The sequence below is a fragment of the Maylandia zebra genome, linkage group LG20 (genome assembly GCF_041146795.1).
Source record: "Maylandia zebra isolate NMK-2024a linkage group LG20, Mzebra_GT3a, whole genome shotgun sequence".
Classification (NCBI taxonomy): Eukaryota; Metazoa; Chordata; class Actinopteri; order Cichliformes; family Cichlidae; genus Maylandia; species Maylandia zebra.
Window position 1 is genome coordinate 5,177,643 of NC_135186.1, and position 13,842 is coordinate 5,191,484.

At 40.5% G+C, this 13,842-nt stretch overlaps 1 protein-coding gene across 25 annotated transcripts in view; it reads left to right on the forward strand.

Annotated features, from left to right (window-relative positions):
• The window catches only part of kif1b (kinesin family member 1B), a 66,813-nt gene that overhangs the window by 34,208 nt on the left and 18,763 nt on the right, over window positions 1-13,842 (forward strand). For 9 of the 25 annotated variants that reach the window (XM_024806450.2, XM_076878279.1, XM_076878281.1 and 6 more), the window contains 13 exons: window positions 548-759; window positions 2,156-2,235; window positions 3,094-3,169; window positions 3,349-3,402; window positions 3,871-3,918; window positions 4,167-4,246; window positions 4,557-4,663; window positions 4,993-5,076; window positions 5,236-5,416; window positions 5,525-5,597; window positions 12,453-12,558; window positions 12,742-12,759; window positions 13,655-13,803. In XM_024806450.2, the coding sequence (XP_024662218.2) occupies window positions 548-759; window positions 2,156-2,235; window positions 3,094-3,169; window positions 3,349-3,402; window positions 3,871-3,918; window positions 4,167-4,246; window positions 4,557-4,663; window positions 4,993-5,076; window positions 5,236-5,416; window positions 5,525-5,597; window positions 12,453-12,558; window positions 12,742-12,759; window positions 13,655-13,803 (1,268 nt within the window). Of the gene's footprint in view, window positions 1-547; window positions 760-2,155; window positions 2,236-3,093; window positions 3,170-3,348; window positions 3,403-3,870; window positions 3,919-4,166; window positions 4,247-4,556; window positions 4,664-4,992; window positions 5,077-5,235; window positions 5,417-5,524; window positions 5,598-7,697; window positions 11,593-12,452; window positions 12,559-12,741; window positions 12,760-13,654; window positions 13,804-13,842 lie in introns of those variants that run through there. The other 16 variants (XM_076878288.1, XM_076878298.1, XM_076878294.1 and 13 more) reach the window with 6 other exon arrangements.

Consider the following 13,842-nt stretch of genomic DNA (forward strand, 5'->3'; position numbering starts at 1 on the left):
CTTCTTGCAGTCTCCATCTCCCTCCCATCCTGTAGCCGATACTCGTGATAGCAGTTTTCACACAGTGTGTTCACCCTCGTTCACACATACACAGAAGCAACAAAGTGACACCTCCCTATTTCTTCCAAACATACTACAAATTAAGAGCTCAGAGTTAATTGCTCTCCACTGTAATTGTGACCACCATAAAAGCCGCCCTTTAAACTGGTTATTAAAGGCTGAAATCTAATGCGTTTTCTCTGGAAGATGATGAGTTGGAGCGTAACTGCCTGGAGTGAAAACTGCTGCTGTCTGTAGCTGACTATCATGCTGGGTGTTTGTCTAAACCCTACAACGTAAAATGTGTGTCTTACATTGGTCTTTCCTCCCCTTTGTCCTTTCTCTTTCCCCATCTGCCCCCCCCCCCTGTTACTTTCTTTCCTTCTTTCTATTTGGTATTTCGTTATTCCATTTTTATGTGTTTTATTCCTTCAAACCTTTCTTGGCCTATCCCTCCTCTTTCTGTGTTATCTTCCTTCTCCCTCTCTCTTTCTTGTTGTTGGCTCAGACCTCAAAGACATTCAGAACAATAAGAATAGATACTTGATAGCCTCAGAGAACCAACGCCCTGGCCATTTCTCCACAGCCCCTATTGGTTCCCTGACAGCCTCGCCGTCTTCTGGCTCGCTGTGCAGCCAGGGGGGCCTTCAGTCAGTCACCAGCATCCAAGAGCGAATCATGTCCACGCCTGGAGGGGAGGAGGCCATTGAAAGACTCAAGGTAAAGCAGACAATGGTGTATGCAGCACTTTTAAAATCACACTGACTGTTTGTTGTTAGGAAAGTTAAAAGTCCCGCAGCCATCTTCCTACTCCGGCCACTTAAAGGTGTATCCCAGATATCTCATTTTATACCCTGGCCCACATACAGAGCTTTGATCTTAAGTGGAACTCCTCTTTCTGTTAGTGGAATAAGACATTTACAACTATGTATTTATTTGCTGAGATATGCAATTATAAGAAAAATAAATATAATTTCAACAATATCTAAGTTTTCCTACATAAAGGAGTAATGTAACTGTAGGAAAATAAGTCTGTCAGCAAAACTCTGGACTTAAATTGTAAGAAATAAATGCGTAAAATAAAAAAATCAAAAGTTCAGTTACTGCCCAGACTATCCTGTAATTATAAAACGAAAGTTTTTCTTAAATCACAGAAAATTTTCTGTTTGAATATCGTTGAGGGACGTCTTTATTAGTAGGGCGGTTTTGGAGCCTTTGCTGGGCCAATTCTGGCCCCTGGACCTTATGTTTGACACCTCTGCTCTAACCAATAGAGGCTTGAAGAAAAGAAAAAAAAAAACAACTATTGGTCTTAACTGCTGGTTTCATGGTTAATATGGCAAAAATAATAAAGTAATTGCGGACTTTTTCAATGCCACACGGGACAACAGGCTTGTTTTTAATTGTTAAAAAGTGTATTTTATCCACAGTGTATATAAATGTAGAGATGCAGCTTTATTTTTTATGATTAAATATACAAAATTTATTAGAAGTCAAGAAATAACGTGAAATAAGATAAAAAGGGAGAAACTGTAACTTATTCAATATATTTGTTTAACGTTAAGATGGCTGTTTAATTTTACGCCACATACAGCCTTTATTAAAACCCTGCCTTGCGTATCGGTCGTCACGCAGCTACCGAGCCTTATATGCCTCCCACTCACAGCAGTCTCTCACACTCTGTAGATAGGGTAGCACATAAGATTGCAACATCCACAGCCATGAGGAGCTGCAGTTTCCATGGCAACCGTGGTGCCCGGTCCCGTCTGTCATCCAATGACGTCAAGCACCAACGCAAATACGGTGGAAATCAGACCAAAATAGATTCAGTCTTATCAGCTTTAGGCTTTAATAGTTAGGAACAGCGTTCTCTATCAGTGCTGAAACTATTTTTGGGAATCTAAACGCAAGAAAATAAGTCATAATCACGTTGAATATACAAGTTTATTTTGTGAAGGGAAAGTATAAACATTACACATAAACATTTGACAGTGATGAGGCAAAGGTAATCTCCCAAATCCAGGTTGGTGCGCTTGTTCCTGCCTCCAATACACTGCTAATAGTTACTTTTATATTACACCGGTTTGGTTTTTCTCATAATTTCCCCTTTGTTCAGGAATCAGAAAAGATCATTGCTGAGCTCAATGAAACCTGGGAGGAGAAACTGCGAAAGACTGAGGCAATCCGCATGGAGAGGTCAGTACAGGCAGACAGTGTTTGTTCATTTCCATCTTTATTTCCCGAGGGGGAAGGTGTCTGTCCAACGTGTGCATTAAAGTCTTCCTCATTGCATCCTGTCAGTCTTAAAGGGGTGTGCGGTCTGTCTCAACTGTGTGTCAAATGCTCTGATAGCATTGGAAACTTCCCCCGACACACCTCTCAGACGTCACATAGAGGGATGTCTGTCATCCATTATCTGCAATTTGACGTTCACTCCCACCTGATGCTGTGATTGGCCACGTTCCTTCTCATTCTAGCTCTCTGAAGCTTTGTTTGTTTGTTACTCAGCATGTGACTATTACCCCCCTTTTTTTGTATAGGATATTCTTGTCTTCTCCCTCTTTGTTGGTCATGATTTACCTATCCCCCTCTCTCTATGAGCACAATTAATTTTCAACACTGTCAAATATCACATCTTAAGAACTGTAACCAAACCTTTAGTTTTCCCCTAGTACTTTACTCTCTCTCTTCATCCCTCTGTGCTGTCTGTTTTACTTTTCTCTCCCACCTTTTTTTCCATCTCTGCACTAGTTCTGTCCATTTCACTGTCCTCCTTTGTCGTCACACTCGGCTGCACAAACACCCCTCTCAGACATCAACCATGCTACCGTCTGTCCATAGAGTCTAACTGGTGCCATTCTCAGCCGGTTGTCATGCTACAAATCACTTACTCCAACGTTGCACACCATCGGTTCTCATCCTCTTCGAGTTACCAGCACAAACGGTCTTTAGTGGGGAAAAAAGAAGTGCACACAGTGTATGTTGCAGCAAGAATAAAAGACCAATAACGAATGCTTTCACTGAGTGTACAAATGTTTTTTGGCTGTATTTCAGGGAGGCTTTGCTTGCAGAGATGGGCGTGGCAATCCGTGAAGATGGAGGCACTTTGGGTGTATTCTCTCCTAAAAAGGTATGACAGACTGGGTGGGAGCGCACAGTGTCAACATTCCCACTGGTGGTGAAGCACATCCTTCCTCCATCACTTCACTTTACCTCACTGTCTTTTTCCATGAGAACCCTTCCTGGGGTTTTTTTCTTTATCATTCTGTCTTTCTTTCCACTTCTTATTTGCTTCCTTCACATACTCAGCTTAGCGATGAAGGGCCATTTGACGAGCCTTTTGATTGTTTTGCCACCAAAAAGGTTTGTTTAACCAAATAAGCTGGCAGAACTACATTTCCCGCATTAGAAATAGCCCCACTTTAGACAGTTTAGTCTTTAATAGACATTTTATGTGCATGGTCCAGATCTACACTTTTTCTGCTCATTGTTTTGTACTTTTACTCTGCTGGATCATTTGCAGTCTTATTTTTTTTTTTCCTGTAGATGCTCTCAGTGCTATCAGATCCTTATGAAATTACAAGCAGTGGCATGTTCCCTTCACTCCATCAAGTAGAGGCAGTGCTATAGTGCAGTGACTTAAAAACTGGTAGATATGTTTATGTTTGTTTGTCAGTAGAGTCATTAGTGCCTGAAACAACACACGTCATCACTTCATGAGTTTGTGAGTCTGTGTGTGTGTGTGTGTGTGTGTGTGTGTGTCCTTTGTTCACATCCGATTGCCTTCCATAATTTCTTTTCTCTCCTTTCACTCACTGCTCCACGGGTTAGCCTTGCGATCTCTATGCAGACTTTAACGGGGTATTCTCACCTAAAAAGGTTGGTGTTTTGGAGGAATAGCTTGCAGGATCCTTTTTGAAGTAGTTCTGTGAAATATAAGACTCCAGAGTTGTCAGGACAGTGTTGATGTGACCGCTTCTGTCTACATTTGCAGACAGAAGCATTTGTTTGATATGAAAATATCCTAGCATCAGGGGCAGTTTCTGCACTTATGAATGTTGATTAAAGCAGCGAAATTCTAGAAATGTTTTTGTGGTAAACTGTCTGCTTCATGTGTTTATCTGTAGACCCCACACCTGGTTAACCTGAATGAGGATCCTCTCATGTCTGAGTGTCTGCTCTACTACATCAAAGACGGAATTACAAGGTAACCTAAACCCGAATAATGACCCTGCCGCAGTGGATTTGGAAAGTTCTGGCAACTCTCCCAGGCAAGGTTGTCTGGAAAACTACTGGGTCTTTTTATGATCAGGCTTAAAATCTGCTAATGAATACATTTTGCTTTTGTTTATGTCACCTCTTTGTCCTGTTGGTACCCTGTATAGACTCTTTCTGTTGAGTCAGTTGTTACATTTCAACTTACAGAAACACTAACTGTACATTTTTGCACAAATGGCTGACAATGCATGTGTATAGCAGTATGCAGTCTCTCAAACTGGCTTCTGTGATTGTTTCAGAGTGGGTCAGGCCGACGCAGAGAGAAGACAGGACATTGTTTTAAGCGGTGCTCATATCAAGGAAGAACACTGCTACTTCCGCAGCGAAAGGAATGCAAATGGAGATGGTGAGACATAATACTGGCTGCTGGTGTTTGGAGGTGTTTGTATTGAATGTGTGCTAAATTAAGTTGAGCAAGATGTTTATAGTGTGATTTTAAAAACACCTAAACACATACAAACGAAACCTTTTTTTTTTTCTTTTTTTTTCTTTTTTTTTTTGAACGGATGAAACGAGTATATAAATATATAGACTACATCTAATGGGTGACGTATTTGTGGGTTTTTCTTTTTGGTTTTTTTGTTTGTTTGTTTGTTTGTTTGTTTGTTTGTTTTTTTTGAATGGTGATGAGTCATTCAGAATGATTGATTTGCGATTGGTTTGTTTTTGCTAAAGTTATTGTCATGCTGGTGCCCTGCGAGGGATCGGAGACCTACGTCAACGGCAAGCGTGTTGAGGACTCGATCCAGCTTCGTTCAGGTATGTGTGTAGAAAGTTTTCTATACAAACTGTGAACATTTGTGTGATGTCTGTAAGCAGATATGATGTAACTAATTTCTTAATGCCCAAATTATGAAATGTATTTATGACCTGTAGCGTTTAAGAAATTTCTTTCATGCTTGTGCTGCCTTCTCTAAGGCAATCGCATCATTATGGGAAAGAACCACGTGTTCCGGTTCAACCACCCAGAGCAGGCCAGAGCTGAAAGGGAGAAGACGCCATCGGCCGAAACCCCCGTGGAGCCCGTTGATTGGACATTTGCTCAGAGAGAACTCCTGGAGAAACAGGGCATTGACATGAAGCAGGAAATGGAGAAAAGGTATGCAATCTATGACGTTCATTTATTTTAAATATGCGAGTAGTTGTGTGGCATTAAATGTGGATTGTTTGATGTGTTTCAAAACTTTTATTTTACTCTGCTGTGTAGACTCACTGAGATGGAAATCTTGTACAAAAAAGAGAAGGAAGAAGCCGATCAGCTTCTGGAGCAGCAGCGACTGGTGAGTTCAAATAAGCCCCTTTTGTGAATTTAAAGAACTCACTCTGTTTTTTGTTATCAAAGATGTTTTAAACCAGTTAGTAATAAGTGCAGAGTGGGTGTAAAAGGAGCTGTAATGTCAGTTCTTCCTTTTGTTAAAGTTAATGAAATCGCTACTAGAAGCAGCCTATTGAGTGAACGTGTTAGTTTGGGATATTTTGTGTGATTTTTGATGTACTTCAGGCTATCTCTCGTGGATTTCAAAGTAAAAGTATCTCCAAAGCTACGATCAGTTACAATTTGACAGCTTGTTTCTTTGGATGGTGGTTTCATTTGGTCCTTTTAAATCTCACTAGTACTAATTCTCACTCCGAGCTCTGACACTTTGAGATGTTTATGTGTGAATCACACTTTTACTCCTAGCGCATGTCTGTTCTTTTTGCATGGAAGTTTTTCTGGTTTGAGACGGATAAGCTTTTACTGGCTGTCCTCTTGTGTTCAACAATTTATTTATTTTTTCTGTAGCAGCTTGATTGAGCAAGAATTAGACTATAAAGCTTTCCCCTTTCCAAACCCCTGTTTTCCCCTTTCTTGTGTCTTCTTTAGTGGATCTGAATCTTGCAAAACAGCAACTTGCAGCTAAAATTGATTTGATATGAAGATCAAATTTCCTTTAAAACCGATTCAGCATTTATCAGCATCGAAAAACATGTTAAAAAGTGACGCTGCTTTTGCATGGTTCATTTTAATAGCATGTTTTCTTAACTCATTCAGTACTGGTTGTGGACTAAGTTGCAGTGTTTGCCGGAGCTGGTCAACTCTGAAGTGGCTGTTGATTTGCTTGGATTAGATTTCTACTCTAGTTTTCTTACTCTGTTTTGTCCTGAGTTTCATCTCTTCAATGCAGTTGCTGATATGTACAATGCATTGTGATAACAACAATTTCTGCTGTAGTTTTTGACAGATAGTGACAATGTGGTTTCTCATTGACTTCTTTGGCATCTGTGAGGGCACGACTGAACAACAGTTACCACTGCTCACAGTTAACTCAGTGAATCACGGAGCCTCGTTCACATCCTGGTGGTTTTATATGTGCAGAATTACACACAGAGGGTTCAGACTCCCAGGGACATAACATGTCCAATTCTTCCCAAAGATACGTACAGTCTCATACACACAATCGAAATGATCTCTACTGGTTGTGATCTGTAATGTATGCTGTCTCCAAAAAAATGAGAAACTGCATTTTTTTTTTTTTTCCCCTCCAACTAACAACTTTCTTGTAGTGGATTAACACTTATCCGCACTTCTGCATCTCCTCTCTCTACTGGCTTTCTGATCAACTGCAAGAACACTGTCTGCTAACTTACCACTAATACTAAAGCCACTCAAACCTTCTGGACTAAAGGGGGAAAGCTCCAGAATTCATCTACATGCATGCTGCTGTAGCATGTTTGGGATCCAGCTCACAAAATTTTCCACTAAGAAGAGGAATATCACAAAACAGTACAGATGTGCTCCAATCAGCAACTATCATCTATTGATATTTTCTTTCTAATCATGATAGACATGCTTTACCTTTAATATCAATATGCAACACTGGGAACAATAAGGTCCAAAAAGGACACATCCATTTCAGACATATAAAAAGTTTTAGCGAGTGTTGTGTTGAACATGAATTTATATCCACAGCGCCGTTTCGGTGGAGAAGTTAGAGAGGGAAAACTGACAAGAAAGTCAATGGAAGCCACTGTTTCTGTGAATAAATTTTTCCCGTTTCTATAGCTTTATTTTCAGCATAACTTTAAAAATAATCTTGCATGTTGCCATACATCTTGTATAATAATGATGTATGCAAAGTGTTTCTAATATTAGTGTAATTGTCACTTTTGGTTAAAAATCCAGAATTTGGAAATGCTGTCTGCGCTTAAGACAGAACGTAATCTTCTGATATAACTTTGACTCGTGGTTGGTGTTCCCTTGTTGCATATTTATATGTTCATTCTTTTCTTTTTTTCTTTTTTAAAAGCCATCTTTTCATCCTCTCCCTGATTTCCCATTGTAATTTCTCCTTTTTTGGGGGGGGACCCATCTGGTTTGTGTCCTGTGTTGTTTTCTTAAGGATGGAGACTCTGATAGTGGGGATGACTCAGATAAGAGGTCTTGCGAAGAGAGCTGGAGACTGATCACTTCCCTGAGGGAAAAGCTACCTCCCAGCAAGCTCCAAACCATAGTGAAAAAGTGTGGATTACCCAGCAGTGGGAAAAGAAGAGAGCCAGTGAAAATGTACCAGATCCCTCAGCGGCGCCGCATCACCAAGGACTCTAAGTGGGTCACCATCTCTGACCTGAAGATCCAGGCAGTCAAAGAAATCTGCTACGAAGTGGCGCTCAATGACTTCCGTCACACACGGCAGGAAATCGAGGCTTTGGCTATTGTAAAGATGAAGGAGCTTTGCGCTAGCTATGGCAAGAAGGACCCCAACGAGCGGGACTCGTGGAGGGCGGTGGCTCGGGATGTTTGGGACACTGTAGGGGTTGGTGACGAGCGCATTGAGGATGTCATGACCAATGGGTCTCGACCCGGAGGAGTTGTTATGGACGAACTAAAAGTGCACATTGATAAACTCGAGGACATCCTGCAGGAGGTGAAGAAACAGAATAACATGAAGGATGAGGAGATCCGTGCCCTCAGGAATAAGATGGTTAAAATGGAAAAGGTCCTACCGCTCATAACCCCAGAGGGCCAAGAAAAGCCTCCCATTGTAGGTCCCTCTACTTGTGAAGCAAGAACTCCAAGCCCTCAGGAAGGAAAACTACCTGTGCCTGAAAAGCCTGACGAAGAAGATGCAGATTCACTAACAGGCCAAAGTATGGCAGATGATTCAACGCTAAAGCGAGGCCACATGCGCTGGATGCGTCAAGAGCAGCTGCGCCTCAAGAATCTACAGCAACAAGAGATCTCCAAGCAGCTCCGCCGGCATCCCGGGCCTCATCGCTTTATACCACCAGAAGACCGTAAATTACGCTTCCCCTTCAAAAGTAATCCAAAGCACCGTAACTCGTGGAGCCCGGGTACTCATATCATAATTACAGATGAGCAGGTTATAGAGTTAAAGGTGCCCAAAGAAGCTGTACAGGAAGAGGAGGCAGAAAGCCTAGCTGGAGAAGATGTACAGTGTAGCGATAAGATGGATAAGATGGCTGCTTCAGTTATCCAAGTCTCTCCAGCGCTGCAAAGCCCATCAGTTCAGCGCAGAAGCAAGGACTCAGACCAAGGTTTAAACCAGGGTCACAGGCATAACTATAGGAACAACCAACATCAGCAGCTGCACGAACGAGGCCGCAGCAACTCCTTTAATCACCGTCAGCGTCCCTCGGGCTCCATGGAGTCACTGCAGCAGTCTGAAAGCAACAGGAGGTATACGCAGGCTTTCTACCAGCCCCGCCACTATCAGAACCAGCCAGCACATCCCCAGCCTCACCACCACCAACAGCCATGCCACTATAACGGCACAATGTATGCCGATGGCGGCTTCAATGGTTACCAGCATTACCATCACACTGACCATCCTAACCATCCAGTCAACTTTCAGCCACCTCCACGAATGCGCAGGCAAATGTCTGCTCCTAACCTAAAAGCCAGCAGAGAGACGACGGTCTGAGTGGGACTTGAGGAGTGAGGAACTAGATTGACAGACTTTTAGTAGGCAAACACATTACAGATCACAACAGCTCTGACAAAAAGTGACTGTGACTATTGCACTAGATCGGTGTTACTGGTTGATCCAAGTATTGTATGTATTATATATAAATATATATATAAAAAAAGAGACATTTTATCACCATCAGTATCATCATATGACATTTTTATCATTTTTTTTGTGCATCGTGTGCATTGTCATCACTGTCACTGGGATTCAAAGGATTCAAAGCCAACAGATAATTTTTTTTTAACATGTCACGCCTACTCTTCATTTATCAGCATGTGTGACAAGTTGATGAATCACACTTTGATTTGCCAAATTACTTTCACGGTCGAATTTCTGAGTTTACATTATTGCCATTTTAGTATTGATGAAAGTAGAGTGTTGTGTTTTTTTTGTTGTTTTTTTTTTAAATGGCCACTGTGACATGAACATAGTGACGTGTCCAATACGCATTTTTGTTGGTGCCCACGTTAGGAACAGAACACACCCAGTGTTTTATCTACGTACTGTTAAGCTGCACGGTAGGATTGGAGAATCAGTTGTCTTTGGCACGATCATGTTTACCTCAAAGCATTTTGTTACAACGCATCATTGGCCTAGATCTGGAATCAAAAGACCACTTGAGGAATAACTTGAAGCACCAGTCAATCGTGTGCCTTTTTAAACAGACTGACATATAAAGAAAGTGGGTTTTTTTTAAAGTGCCTTTTTAGATGCTCTAACTCTATTAATCCTGCTCTGCCTTTGCAATTCAGTATTTTCTTTGCCTTCCTTTTAATTCAGTGCCTACGGACAGGTTTGCAGATTAATTTTGTAAAGGAAGCTTCATACCTTAACTAACCAAAACTAACTTTTTATCAATAACATACTGACTTATACATTTTTTAGTAATCATCTTATTTGCTTGATTACAAACTTTTTCCTGTCTTTCTTTTTACTTTACAGTTTAACCAAAAACAAAAAAAAACCTTCAAATATGTAGCTACCAACTACTTTCATGACAGTGTTTTGCACTTCCTCACTTCACGGATAAGCTGCATAATTTGTTATTGACTGCACTAATTTTTAAAGATACTAAGTTCTTTTAAAAATATGTTTTAAAAGCAGACCAAGTCCAAAAAAGGTTTTAAAACATGTCCATGAGTTTTGGAGTTCACTAAAGACAAGAACCACTACGCTGAAAAGCACAGAGAGCACCCTCGATTGTACGTGAATGCAAATTGTATCCATTTCAAAGTTTCACTGAATAGCTTCCCATTTTCTTCCTGTATGAAGCACTCAGTCTGGTTAAAATTACATTTTAGGTTTGTGGCTCATTGAGTAAGCACAGAGTTCACTGTGTTTCAGATGGATGCCCTACAGAGTGTTGTCAAGGTTCCCAAAGACTCGCCCTAAAAATGTTGGAAGCAGGACAAAGACTTGAAATGTTTGCATAATGGTATTCAGGAGAAATGTCCATATCAAATGAGATTTTTGTTTTTTTTAAGGACTGCCTTGTTTTTAGCTGCATATTCACACAACCAAGACAGATATGGGTGTGATGGTCTGTGAAATCTGTTGCCCATGTTAATAACTTCAGTAGTCTGTATCAGTGTTTTTGCCTCTGTGCTTTAGCGTGTGCGTATTTGCCTACCTTTTTAATCGGCCTGTTGTCTGCTGCATTTTTAGCTTTAAAAGAACCCCCATTAATTATTAACATTAGATATCAGATGGCCTTCAAATTATTTCAGACAAACAGCGACACTCACAGCAGGACGGGCGAGACCTTTGAGGACTATCATATTGTTAAACCTGGGATTTGAATTTATTTTCTTTTTAATGCTCTTAAGTTTTGACGGTATAAATTCTGCCTTACTATGCTGTAACAAAAAAACCCAAATGACATGACATATTCAGCCAGCCTTCCCCTCATATGTTTGACTATCTTTGCATGGAGTAGCTTACATTTCCTCAGCCCTGATGAATCTATTAAAAGAAAGTTGTTTAACATAAGCTCTGGTGCAGATGGTGACCGGGTAAGCTGGACAGTGTACAGCATCAAATGAACCACCGTGTGTACAGCTCTGAAATCAGCATTTATAAGTATGCTAGGTCTCTGTGTCTGAGTGTCGTACATCTTGTGTTTTTTGAACCTACAACCACATAAAGTGCCTCATTGTGGCTGTGTACCGAGTTGTGTTGCTCCTTGATAGAGCACATTAACATTGAACAGTATTGTTCACTGGTTTTCATAAAGGATATACCACAACTATGTGTTTTATTGTCAAGGTATGAATGAAATGAAATAAAATGACATGATCCATGTGCAGTTGTTTGTTACATATTGCTGTTATTTGTTTTCCACTACCACTAAACCTAAATAAGAGTAGAATCTGCATGTAGGCAGCGTGCAGGGTTAATAATTTGCAACAGTCAGGTTAAAGGTGCTTAAAGTGTCCTTCTAATAAACTCTGTAGCTTCGAGTTGATCGGTGAAACTTTCATGCTGGATTTCCACGGGCTCCTTAAACGAGGAGACGTCAGCTTGCTGGTAGGAGTTCAGCAGACAAATGAAAAGGCTGCATTGTCTTCTCAGAAGACTGTGAACAAACAGGATGAGGTCATTGGGAACACAGCCTGTCCTGATGATGATGATGGCGCCCCTCATTGGATTACAGTTGACTCAGCTTCTACCAGCACCTCTCTGCTTCCACTCATACCACTGCTCTCAGATGCTTTTTTTCCTCATTGATCAATATAGAAAGTATTCCACAGTTTATGCTCTTACATACTTACAAAGGAGATGGTTTCTCCTTTGTTGTACTGGTGAAGAGCTGAGCGATCCACATAATTAGAACTTTATTGAACCTCTTTAGTCCTGGATTTAATAATATCTTAGTTTCATGGACAGTAAAAATATATATTTTTTCCTTTGTAATGATGCATGAATTGCTTATGTGCAACATATTTATCTAGAAATTCACAATATAAGGGTAGGGCTCACAATCTAATAACTATAAACCAGTTTAATGCTATTACACATCCAGAAGCGCGCATCATTTGGCTTCATAATCAGTCTTCAGTGCTCGTTTTTCACAAATAAAACCCTCGTTGGGTTGGCGTCACCTGTTGTTGCCGCTGATGGACAGTTTTCCACGTTCTCTCTCCTCTTCCCTGTGTTGGTGTCCAGGTTTACGAGAGCAAATTGCAGGAGCTTCAGAAACAGGTGGAGACTCGCTCACTGGTAGCTGAGACACCCGATGAAGAAGAGTTGGAGGAGGAGGAGGAAGAGGAAGGTGTGTAGTATGCATTTTCAGACCTGAAGATGATTGTTTTTCCTGTACACACTACATGTAATGCTAAAATATAATATATAGATATATGTGTGTGTGTGTGTGTGTGTGTGTGTGTGTGTGTGTTTATTTTTATATAAATGTATAAATGAACTGTGTCTGTTTTCTTCCACACTTTGTGTCCAGAGCCTAAACTCCTTGGATGTGCGTATAGTATTTACATATCCATAATATCACTTTCATTCAGATTCAAGTATTTTAATAGTGCCACATTAATTACCCATTGAAGGTATTAACAGAAAACTAGCTCAAAACTAGTACATCCTCTAGTCCATGCACAATAAACATACTACTAATGGTATATGTCGTTTTACATAAATTTATATATTACTTTTACTAAACCTCTGTTTAACCAAAAAAAATCCATTGAGATTTTTTTTTTTTCTTCAAGGGAGACCAGGTCAGAAATGCTCATCATTATGAAGTCTAAAGGACCATACTTATTCAGCCCAGTGATGACAAATGTCATTAAATCACTGTTTCAGGTTTCAGAGCATGCCTCTGTGCTGGGTTCCATCATTTTAAGTCTGGATGAAAGACTGGTAATAACCAGCGATGGGTCATTAATTAATTTAGTCTTAATCTCATCCATCTTGGTGGCACATTATGAAACCTAATGTGAATACAGGCTCTGTCATGTTTAAAGGGGTTCTGTTTATTGTGACAAAACCAAACCTTTATGCTCAGATTGTAGTTTCATACAAGAAACCTCTTAGTTTTGGTTCTTGACGCATACGTTTGTAAGTTTCATGCTTTTCTGGAACTTTTTTCATTAATTCTGTTTGAGAGCCTCAAAAGGAAACTGTTGATACTGCAGTCAGTGCCTACAAGTAATGTTACCTTTAAAGTGAAGTTGACAAAATGCTATAACTGAGAGATCCTCTTGAATTTCAAGCATTAATGCTAAGTAGGATAGACCTGTGGCTGGGCTAAATCAAAGCTATGGTCCTTTTGGGTTTTATGATTATTTGATTTGTAAGGTTTAATAACTGCTGTATTTATCTTGATAACGCCCCCTCTGTCTTTTGTATCCGCACAGTGCCGTGGACTCAGCATGAGTTTGAGCTGGCTCAGTGGGCCTTCAGGAAGTGGAGGTACCATCAGTTCACCTCCCTTCGAGATCAGCTGTGGGGAAATGCCGTCTACCTAAAAGAGGCTAATGCCATCAGTGTGGAACTGAAGAAGAAAGTAAGTGAATTGGTATTTCTCTTTATTTACCTTGAAGTG